The 12,497-nt window shown below is 36.8% G+C and overlaps 1 protein-coding gene across 1 annotated transcript in view; it reads left to right on the plus strand.

The window, feature by feature from the left end:
* LOC142337815 (uncharacterized) overlaps positions 1 to 12,128 on the plus strand; it is an 85,219-nt gene extending 73,091 nt beyond the window's left edge. The window contains exons 5-6 of the mRNA XM_075387345.1: positions 7,375 to 9,854; positions 11,766 to 12,128. Of these exons, the coding sequence (XP_075243460.1) occupies positions 7,375 to 9,854; positions 11,766 to 12,006 (2,721 nt within the window). The 3' untranslated portion in view covers positions 12,007 to 12,128. The remainder of the gene's footprint in view (positions 1 to 7,374; positions 9,855 to 11,765) is intronic.
* The last annotated feature ends 369 nt before the right edge of the window (positions 12,129 to 12,497 follow it).

Here is a 12,497-nt window from a genome sequence, read left to right on the forward strand (position 1 = left end):
TACACAAACACCATCATCAGCAACAATTGACCTACTTTTGTCAGAACAGCTAACGAGCTGAAAATAGCCATGGACGAACGATACAAAGTTAAGTTCGAAACTTAAATAGCACAGAAGAAAATGGTCTGGAAGTTTAACCCTCCAGTAGTCTCAAGCGAACACAAAATTGGCGTATTCTTCAAGTTTTCGCTGGTATCTTCGGCGTGTGGTACAATCAAAATGGTTCCTGGCGAATTCAATAAACAGGTAGTGACTTTGGAGCAACTACTCTATGGAAGTGTTTCCAAAAACAGGGCCTGCGTTTTGGGCGCCACTTTTCAACTACAGAAAGAGCCACCAGAAAACAAGAAATAACTCTTAACACCAAGAAAAACTAGAAATTGTAAGAACCCCAAAAACAACAAAACTAAAAGATTTTAAAAATTCCGAACAAAGACTGGTGCCTCCATCAATTTGGCAAGAAATTTCCTGAACGACCAAAAATTCTAATACCAGGTTGAAGTTTACCCTAAGCTATACTAGGACCAAACAAACGCCAATGCATCAAGATCACTTGTGGCGCAAAAAAATCCATGTTTTGTCATTCGAATGTTAAACTTCCTCAAAAATTGTTTAAGGCAACTTTTAATAAATGTTCATGTTCAACGGCCGCATATTGAAGGCATCCAGTGCTCCAGATGTATCAGCTTTGCTTACGTCAATAAAAGCAATTAGTGCTGTAACTTGTCATTTACATTTAAATAATGTCTTAAATCACAACTATTTATTCGATTAACCAATGAGAAAGTAGTAACATTGATTTTATGGAACATTTATCAAAGATTTGAACTGATTATTTGCTTAAACAAATCGTCTGAATGATGCAAACATAAAAAATATAGAACCATTAGAAACTATTACAGAGAACAGTAGGCTCTCAGATTAGACTCAAATTTGATTCTTCATCATTTTTAGTTTTTTGCCTTAAGTTTTGCTAAACATTAAGTGCTTCTGCAAAAGCACCGGCCTTTGATTGAAGCCTTACAAACTTCAGTGCGAGACCTAACATAGTTCAATCGCCAGAGATATTCTTAGAATCGGTCGAAAAAGTTAGAGTTATAGTCATTTAAACGTCTGAGCGACTGGTCGTTTCTAGGAGATTATTAGTCAGTCTGATTCAGTGAAGAACCGGACTGGCTTCAAACTGAAGAGCACGAACGGTTCCGCTGAGTTTCTGGAGTAGCGGCAACGAAAAGTATTTTAACTCTTCCGCGAGCAAGGGCACTGATTGTGTTTATTTTACAATTTTAGCGGTATGAAAATTTTCAAATCGCTCAAACAACCACATTTTTGCAGATTGGTTGACTGATTTAGTGGTAATCTTTTAACGTATTAGTTTGTTCCCCAAATTCCTCTGTGCAAAAAAACTTTTCTCTTAATGTGTTGGGAAGAAAAAAGATCGGCAGTTTTGTTGGTTCATAAGTTTGTATTTTCAAAAATAGAGGATATTGCTATAATTCCCACCAAATTTTCCTCAAACATTCTTCCACTTCCATTTTATTCCCAAATTAGTTTCAAAGACCGTTTACCAAGTGACTCAAAGCCAGCAAAAACCTTCAAAACAAAAATCTTCTCAGCTCTGTAGAAGACGATTTCTGATCTTTTTAATCATAGGAGATTTCAATTTTAAAAACAAATGGGAATATTTTTTGTAACATTTTCAGTTTTCGCGGAAACTAAAAAGTAATTATTTTGAATCCTAATTTGTTACATTATTTGTTTCTTGCGCTCACATTAGCAACCAAAAATGTTTTGCGTATGTTTTCGTGAAATTTTGCTGCGTAGAAAAATAATGCAATTATGATTATCTGTTATACGTTTATATGATATATGATCACTTTTGGTTCTCAAGAATTAGTTAAAATTTATTTGTTTCCAGAAAATGGTCAACGGAATTTTTAGGTTTACCTTATTATCTCGGACTTTTTTCAGCTCGAAATCTAAGGTCTTTGATGATTGTCTGATCACTTTCTTGTACAGCTGCAATTTTTCTGCAGGTTTGGTGTTTTAACCAGTCGTTTTGTGACTTGAACACTTTTTTCTATTACTTAGTGGGTACCTCATCCGTAATTTTGCGTTCATTTTTTCATAGAACAAAATTGTGCGGTTCTTTTTTTTGAAAATTCTCGGAAGTGAAAAAAATAATTTTGTAAATGATTTCAAATGTTTAAAAACAGTATTAATTGGTTAAACACGAGGTCCAAAAGTTGTATTCAATTAAGTTCCTTGAAAGCCAGCTTGTGTTCAATTCACAGTTTTTATTGCTCAATTTTTCTCACATCGTTTGAAATTCTCATTTTAAGCGGTATGTTTCTCAGATATGTTTGTATTTTTTTAAATAAGATTTATTCCTCAAATTCAGTGGAACAGAGAAAATATTTTCAATGTGTGCGGGAAAAAACAAAAGAAAAGAACATCGCTTGTAAATTGCCGGAAAATAGCAGCGATAGACGCTCTTGCTCATCCATGAATTGAAACAACTAAAGAATTGAGATAGACATATCGGCCATCACTCCTTTAATAGACCACTAGACTTTTTGGGTTAGATTCGGACGGTCAATTTTCTGATACATACGTCTAAAAGGAAAAAACCCCAAAAGAGTGTCTTCAAAATTGATATTCGAAATAAATAAGGGCATATAGTTAGGGCATATATTTTTTTGGCAAAACTTAGATGAACACTATTGATCTTTCACTATCAAATCTTCATAAAAGTTTAAGTTTCAAATTTGTATTTCCATATGTGAGTTCAGAAGTCACTTTTTTGGAGTGAGATAAATCACGCAATTGACCTCAAAGCAAAAACGACATCACGCAAAAGAATTTTGCCCTTGCGGCACACCACTAGAGACAGGTAAGCAATCCGATAAAAAGCTACCAATTTAACTCTTTGTTTCCCATCTTCAAAATAAAAGAAGTAAGGACCACAAAGTTCTCGTCAAAACCGAAAATTGCCAGCTTCACGAGCAAATAAGAGTGATGGACTGAATCAAACGCTTTACAGAAGTCGAGCTAAACGACAACTTGCTCTACACATTCATCAAAGTTTAGATACAATTCTTGCAAAAAGATTAAAAGCTGAGTTACCATTGAAAGTTTGAAGCGAAACCCATGTTGTCTAATAATCAGACCATTTTTAACATTGTCGTAAATGTACATAAAAAGAAACTTTTCCATAATTAACAATACTCTTGGAAGAACAGAGATGGATCTGCAATTTTCAACGCCAGCTCTTGATCCTTTCTTTAAAAAAGGTGTTATGAAAACACATTTCCAGTTTTCAGGCCATTTGTAAATATTTATAACGTCAGTAAAAATGAGTTAGCAAATGGGCGCTAAAGAACCCGCTGCTTTTTTATAAATAAATTGAGTCAGACCATCGCAGGCCGCTATCGAACTATCAGGCACTTGTGAAAGGTGCCCGTGAATATCAAATATGCTAAACCTGACCTCCGAGAGCTTTATTCTGTTATAAAAATTGAAAATACGCAGAAAATCTGACAGACAGAATAAAAGAATTGATTGAATAGGTTTGCTTTATCGAGATCACTGGACGCCATTCTTCTTTTATAAAAAACTTTGCTAGGAAACGTGTTTCTACCATTCAATTTTTTCAGCAGACCAAATGCTTCGTTTGTCGTGAATGTTTATCATGTTGAGAAAAACTTGCTTATCCATATTAATAAAAATCTGTAACTCTTTTTCAAGGGTTGCAGCGTTTTGCTTGCGGCCCCACTTGGCGGTACATAATTTGTTCAAGCAATGCATGATTGGCGAACAATAGAAGAATGGAGTATTAACACGCTTTCTGCGCTTTTTAGAGATACACTTGTCAAGAGCAGTATCTAACAACTTGTAGCATAACGAGATAAAATTGGGACGTGAACTTTGACAATCATTAGCTAGCAATTTTGTTACTGGCATGCTTTGAGCAAACTTCTCGGCATCAAACGAAAGCATGGAAAAAACAGTTGAGGAATTGTCATGAGTAATGAAAGCCTCGTAAGACAAAATGACTGAATAGTGATCTGAATAGGATGATTGCCTAATCGAGAAATCCCAATTTTCAGGATGAGAACAGAACACTATATCTAAAATGTTGCCACCTTTATGTGTGGGCTGATCTATGATTTGTGTAACGAATTAACATTCAGTAGAAAAATCAAGACAATTTTGCTCTTCGGATTTTGAGGAAGACACAGAGCTCCAGTCGACATTCGGAGTATTGAAGTCACCTAGAACAAGCCACTGAATTGAGGCTTTACTTTCTGATTCAAGTTGATTTTCCATGTCTCGGAAAATAGTTTGAAGTCGATTTTCAACAGTGTTGGGATTGACGTAATAACATAAACCAAGTGGAGGGAGATAAAACAGAAGTATGCCAACGAAAACGTGAGGGCTTTCCTTTACAACTGTAAAATCAAATTTCGACCTTGAGGAAAATCTGATCTGAGTTGAGCTAAGAAATTTGTTTTCTACGGCAATCAAAATGCCTCCATGACAACCTCTCATACGGATCTGATCGCAAAGTTACCGTGTTAGAATGGCCATAGAAAATAACCGTATCAGTTTTTGAGTTATCAAGCCGCGTCTCAGTAAGGCAGATAATTGAAGGAGAACAAATAGAGAAATGGTTACAAAATGACGCACACGCGACCCCATCGAATTTTGTAAGCCGTTCCAGGTTTTTCGCTCTCTTGTCTTCGTTTTTCTACTCGAAGGCTATATTGTTGAATGCGTTCAGCTCTCGTGAGGTCGAAATATATATACATTAGACAAGTCTGGACAATCGCGGAGCTTTCCAGATTTGTGCAGAAACTCTTTTCGTTTCAGTTATTCCTTAAATCTTAGGAGGAGAAGCTGACAACCTGTAGAAGTATTTGACTTTCCTATTGGTTTGCACTCATCATCATTGGCGCTGATTGTAATATTGAGTTTCTTAGCAAACTCTTGAAGAAGATCAGCGTCAGGTTTAGAGGGAGATTGCTGGGTTCCTTTGACTACCAAATTCAGTTTTTTGGCGTCCTTACGTGTTTGTTCCTGTTGGAACTCGGCAAAAAGTGTTGCACGAGTCTGCTGTTTGTTTGTAATTGAGTTCGTTACAGCCGCAGAATAATTTTTCTTGATCTTAATTTCGTCATTTGCAGCGCAAAATTCGTTCGCAGAGAAAATTTTGAGAAAAATCAAAGCTCGATGATACACAAGTTTGAACGGGACAACTTTCGGTCAGGCAGGTTATCCATTTCTCAAAAATCTCAATATTGCCTGAATAGTCCGCTCTCTTAGCTTGTCGACCCATAGGTCAAGAACTTAAAATTGGCGGACACTGCTACAAACGGCACCACGCTTAAGCAAAAATCGACGACTGCACCACTGCTACCAGCGGCACAAAAACAAACAAAAGCCAAAAATAAAGAAATCATTGCTACCAGTGATTCTCAACGTAAACTTAAAATCTGTCCAAGATAATCAGCCGCTACGAAGATGTTGCAAGTTCACCGGTATTCTAGTAATCGTATATTGAATTAAAATACCCTCCGCCGGAATCTAAAATCCCCGGTAAATGGGGCTACCCAATCCAAATCCGGCCTCTAATCTTCAAACAATAAATTCAGAGCAGAGCTGCAACAAAATTAAACAAATTAAATACGTGTGCAATTGGAGACTATTTAATGAGCTTATCACAACAATTAGGTTTATCACAATAATTCTAATTTAATAAATTTCGAAAAAATTGACGAATTATTCAGCTTTACCTTTTTGATCTTGTTTTTCTTTTTTCAACTTGATTTTTAGTAATTTTAATGAGTTGTGCGATCACTTTTTCTGTGAAGCCTGCATTTTTTCAGGATTTGTGTTTCGATTGGTCTTTTAATGACTCTAAAGCCATGATTCGTTCTTAAATGTTGATTTATGATACTTGTCAATTGTGATACTTGATACAGACGAACGGTCAGTACCGAGTCTCCTTGTTCGTTTTCGAATGGATGGCTTCTTTTAACAACACCACATTGCTCGTCGTTGAGTTGCGTCAATAGCTACCATCTGGTAACGTTTTTTTCTACCAACTTGTCTAAGCCGAGAGACATATGTAGCATAGGACAGATATCAAAGAGAGTGAATGTTCGCGCAAGGGGCAATTTTAATGCGCGCTATTCATGCAATAATATTGTTAGTTTTTACGACAACTGGTGACAATAAAAATAGGCAAATAAAAAAAGGAATTTGACGAGGAAACTATAAATCAATCTGACAAAAAACTTTTGCTATGAATCTGCACACAAGAGCTCACAACACGTGTTTTAAGAAGCAGCAGAACCAAACCGTTCAGCAGAAATCCGAAAAAATTGACTGAGCTTGAATGATTGGAGTTGCGATGCCTCCCCCCCCCCAAAAAAAAAAATAAGGGAAAAAAGCGAAATGGTATCTCACGGTTTATCACTAAGTGGAACGCTGCAAACAGCAACAGAAAACAAAACCAAAATTTTTTGTCACCACCAAAGTCGATAAAAATTACGCAAAAGTTTTTAAGCACAATAAATTTTAGTTCAATTTTCCAAAATATACCACCTTACTCTATCGGCAGAGTTAACAAACAGATTAACTGGTGCATAAATGTTTGCTTTCTGAAAACCAAATACAGTACTGCCAGAGATCAAATTCTAGAGACTATAATTTTTCCAGCAGAACTCCAAATAATAAGAGTGTTGATAAATGTGTTTTTCAATCTACTTCAACAATTAAAAAACCACTCTAAAAAACAATTCATTATTATTTTTGGAAAATGTGCAAATTATTGTAAAAAAAACGAACCATAACCTTTTCTCAGAGCCAAAATAAAAATCAAAATGAAGTCATTGTTCAACTGTTCGTAAGTGTATTCGAAAATAAAAGACACTTCCAATATCAATTGGAAAAGAAACAACGAAGAATGCAAATTGAAACAAAAAGGCGTAGCACAAATGCTTAAAGACACGAACAAGTTCCAATAGATAGAAGGGTAACAAGATTCCAAAATCTTTTTTTTTAATTTGTTTTAAGAAAACCGAACCTTAGTTTGTTATGAATGAAAAAATAATAATAATTGAATTTGATTTATGATTTTCCTAACATTTAACTTTAACCAAGTGATTAGTTGAATTTACATGTTTCATTTTTTTTTTAAAAAAATTGGATACTTTTAGCACTGCTTTGTCTCCAAACGAAGTTGAGAAAGAACATCATAGTGCCTCAAAAATCTGCCATGTTATCTGTCCCGGGAGAGCTGTAGTCAGTAGCACATAAATCAGCTCCGCATAGAAAGTAGATTTTATTCTCCATTTCGTTTAATTTTAGGTGAAGATCACTTTGTTTGACGTTGCCGAATTCGTAGCCAGCAACAGATTGGCAGAAATAGGAGACCTCGTGCATTCGATTTTCAAAAAAGAGGAAGAGGCAGGAGACCTTAAGTACACATTTCATAGATGGTTTTTCGAATGCCTTAATCTGTCTGTAATATTTGGAGTATTGGGAGAGTCAATTGTGTGGGGACAGACCATGAAAAGAATCAATTTCATGAAGATGTGCTTTGATAGGCTTGAGTCAGACTATGCACCCATCCATGCGTTCGACCCGGTGACTGTAGATATGTCTCAGCAAGTTTTATATCGCCTGCAAGGGACGTATTTATTCAACATGTTCGATGTCCTGATGAGACCAGTGTCCCAGCTGCCCATTCACGAAGCTGTAAAGGATAACTGTGAGAAGGCCAAAAAACTTACAATCGAGAAGCACAATATTCTGATGCTTGGGTTGAGCGTGACACAAGGGTTAAGATACCATTCCATCGAGAACATAGACGAATATGAAGAAGCACTGATGATTGTAACTTTTGTCGATGACGGTAAAATATTACTGAAGCAGGGTAAAAATGATGCGGATACAGTGGCCAAAATAGCAGCTTATCTTAACCTGATGATACACGCATTCAAGTACCATACTGAAAGGATAAGTTTACTGGACGCGCCAGAGATAAAGCTGGTCGACTACTTGTCTTACATTTGCAAGTACTCGGTCGATGCAAAGAACCATCCTCTCCTTCTCACACAAACTAAACATGTGTTGATTGACTGCCTGAGAGAGAGTGAAGATGACCAAGTGATTGAATATGCACTGGATGCAATCTGGTGTCTCACCTTCTTTCCGAAAAACCTGGTCCTTATTGACTGTTTCATTCACCCGCTTTTGAGGAAACTTGAAAGCCACGAGAAGGAGCGAATTAAGGAAAAGGCGCGAGACCTTTGCTTTTCTTTCAATGATTGGGAGAAAGAGACAAAGCACAAAGTAGTGAAGGTGGAAGAAGCTGATGTGAGGTTTAATATGCCCGAGGCCTTAGAGTATTTGAATGATCCCAATGTAGCAGAAGAGAGAAGAAAAGCCTTCAAGCCATACGTGGAAGAGGTGAGAAAATTGTGTCTGAAATGTGGCACCACCTCTGATTTGGATTCTGCTTTGAAAGACCTGTGGAATGCAGTGCTTAATATAAGAGGCATTTCATCAGTGGAAATTTTAGTGGAGAATGGAATTCATGAGTTGTTAACTGGCAGGTTCTTCCGGGAGGTCCCGGATGCACAGAAAATCGATCATATTGAGAAATTGGTTAGTGTATACGGATTCGCTGTGCGCAGCAATTTCGCAGAGTTGTTACTCAAAGGTAACTTTTGTGGCCAACTGATAGAGTTACTGGACAGACAGGGACGAGATGTAACTGATTACGAGAACATTAAGCGGACTTATGAAAAAACTATTGACATCCTCAATCTACTAATTCTTCAATCTAAAAATGCTGAGAAATACTTGACTGACTTACCAATCGAACATCATTTAAACGTGACTCTGGATAAATTTAGTGGGGGAAGATCAGGCTTTGAAGTAAAGGTGATGACCGTTCTCTCTGCCTGTACAATTGGGAAGGATCGCCAATCACTGGATAAGATTGGCTTCAAAAGCGCAAATCTTATACCCTCTCTGATGAGGAAATGCAATGGCTATATCAGGGAGGGATTGTACGAGAATGGAATGGTCGCATTGCTGGAATCACTCAGCTACCTGGCTACTAGTGAAAAGTATGCAAAGGAATTAATCCTAAACAATGTACTGCGTCCATGTTGGCATCTAATTCAAGGTGCACCTCCGCAGCCATGCTTGATCAAGGCTCTGGAAGTACTGTGGACTCTCGCTTTCAATCAACAGGATGCCATCCGGAAATGCCCGGCTATGTTGTTCAGGGTCAGTGCTCTGGCGAAACACCAGAACCCAGTGATTATACAACTGGTCAACAGCATAAAGACAGCTCTTAATGGACGAATAGAAGAGCCTACGAGTGAAACCCATGTCATGATAAGTTACTGCTGGAGTCAGAAAGACCAGGTCCATCGCCTGGCAAATGCTCTCAAGGAAGCTGGCAAGAGAGTGTGGATAGATGTGGAAAAAATGGAAGGAGACACTTTCCAACGAATGGCGGAAGGAGTTGAGAATGCTCACGTGGTCATTTGTTGTACCTCAGAGGAGTATTTCAACAGCTACGCCTGCAATAAAGAAGCCGGATATGCGGGAAGTCTCAAGAAGAACATGATCTTTGCCAAATTCCAGCACAACTACAAACACTCTGGATGGCTCGGTCTACTGCAGGGCGCAGAGTTGTACTACGATATGATGGATGGAAATGGGAAAAAATTTGACGAGCACGTAGCCTCCATTGTTTCAAAAATTTCAGCTTTTGAGGGTCAAAAGATGCAACAAAAGAAGACACTTATTACTCCCGCATCGCAACCCCAGTGATTCTGGAAACTTTTCCGTAAAAATCTTAAATAATATCATCAGGGCACTCATTAGGTGGAAAATATTTTAAAAAATCAAGTATACATACTCGATTTTTTCGGCCTTTTTTATGGCTCAAATTTTAAGATTACACATTAAAAAAGTTTAAGCAAACTTGCTTGAACTGATTAAGGTGTAGTTAACAGAAAATAAAATAGAGCATCTAGGAGAAACCAGAAATAAAAAAGCATTTAAGGTGAAGAGAAACGACCTTTTTCTGTTTTAATAGGAATGCCGAATACTTTTTATAAATTAAGATCCCTCATCGAATGTATTCCTCTTTCGTGGACTGAAAATAACTTGTGTTTCACTGTGTGGAAACGAGTGACACTAAGCCACATTAGTTCAAATTTGTGCAATTAACCGTTTTCCCATGCATACAGTACATAAGTACCGGAATGAAAGGAAGCTTTATTGGTGATCAGTTTCAAAAATGCTTCCCTGATACTAATTGCGGATTAGGAAGACAACTTTTGGTTTTGATATGCACTCAAAATGGTTTTTTTTCCATAAAACGCAAGATAGAAATTTGCTTTTTCAGACATTTTTCACGTAATGGTTGCTTATTATGATACGCCTGCTTATTGGGTCTTATTGGGTGCACAATAGCTTATTGGGTCTTATTGGGTGCACAATAAAAAGAAGATCAGCTGGCCCAATATTTCAGGACATAAATTGAGGTTCTCAAATTGTTCACCCGACAACATTTTGTCCTTAAGAATTGAGTCGTTTCAGATCTGATAACGTCTTCTAAGGCAAAGCGAGACAGTTCATCGAAAGCACCACCAACAAAATTGATTGAGAATTATATCAGAAGAACTGTTAGCAGCAGTTCAGAAAAGCAATTTTCAGAACTTAGAAATGGAGTAAAAAATTTTGCTTATTTGCCTACGAACGGTGACACTGCCACTGGCACTGAATAATTTACTATCACCAGGATGTTTGCATGTATTTATCATAAACGACTTTTATGCAACTTATCCAACTGCAAAGCCCTCAAAGTTATTTCGATAAAAATTTCTCTTCAACGTAAACTGAAAATAGGGCACGCGTTCATTCAGCTTTTGAAATGCGCCAAGATACGCAGAAAAACTATTCAGTTTGTTTCCACCAGCTAGTCAACTGCCTTGGCATAAATTATGCACCAATCGTTCGTCCTAGATTAGCAGACAATGCTTTACTGTCTTAATAACAGGTGATTAATAAAAAACGCTCTCTAAGAATGACAGAAAAAAACAAAGCACATTTTCTGGCAAAAAACTATATCTTTCAAAATTTATTAACCTCATGCACCTCATCTTGCATAATTCTGCTCTAAAATAATGCAGTTTTTGTCAAGATGAAACTTGTTTGTGCAATTATGCAAACTGTAAATTAAAAATGAGCAGATGAGGGGCTAATCACTATTTGTGTTCTGAAGAGTTTTCGAATATGGAAGGACAATTCATTAAAAAGATAACCAGACACTAAAAATTGAATTAGTTGGAAGCAGGATGTAGTCGAAAGTTTGAGTGCTAAAACAATTAGGTACTACTTATATGATGATTTTGCAACAAAACATATCATCTTATAAGATCTTACAAGAGAACCTTAATTGCAAATTGTCGTCTTCCAATACCTTACAAAATAGCTTTCTTCTCCAGCAATCCTGCAAATCTTGCAAAGGGACTTTTTGGTCTCCACTAGGGTAGGGTTGTGCTATAATTTTTTAAACGTTCTCACTAATTTTTTATATTAATTTTGCAAAAGTCTTGGTGACATGCCTACTAATTCTTCTACAAGAAAAATGTCACAAAAAGCGTTTTTGTTGGGAGATTTGATAAGGTGCTGCAGAATCAAAGATCTAGAATCATTGGTGACTGTGGGAGGTGGGAGAGTGTGGGATTCACAATTGATGAGTCTCTCAAGTTGAAGATGAACAGTTTCACAAACAAGGATTTGATCGAAGAACTCGGTCGACTGAAGCAGGAATGTCCGTCATCATTTCTCCAGTTCTGTAAACAAGACTTGAAGCTCAATTCTACCGAAGAAATACTCAGATTCAATCTCATGTTGAGAGCAGAACAAGGTGATGACAAGAAAGGAGGAAGTAATCAAACTGAACAGTGAAGTAATCATACAGTGAAGTTATCACATCCTTTAGCAATTTGCTGATTTATAGTTTCAGATTCAAATTATTAGTGGTAGTTCTACAAAACCTCCTCCTTATACTATTAACAAAAATAAATTTTCAAGTTTTATTTAGAAGGTTACAAATTGAATACTTTCTCGTTTCTTCATGAACAATTGTAACATTATGAACTCCTGACAAACTTGTCTGATTGAAGAATGAAAAATCATTATGCCCATTGTTTCTTTCTTCTTTCTTTTCGAGCATCTGTGAAATTTATATTCAAGTACTCTTCAACAGTTCTCCAATGTCTCTACATGTCAGATTAGTTTGTGGAAACTGACATAGATTCACTATAAGAGTTGAAAGGATGTAGCTTTTGTTCAGTTTCTTTCTCATCTTCAACTCACATTACCTCCAGAATCATTTAATCAACTGGGCTTTTTCCATATGTTATTTGCTCACATAGTTTCAAACAGGGTCCGAATGT

This window comes from Convolutriloba macropyga, chromosome 4 (assembly GCF_964194025.1).
Source record: "Convolutriloba macropyga chromosome 4, txConMacr16.3, whole genome shotgun sequence".
Taxonomy (NCBI): Eukaryota; Metazoa; Xenacoelomorpha; order Acoela; family Convolutidae; genus Convolutriloba; species Convolutriloba macropyga.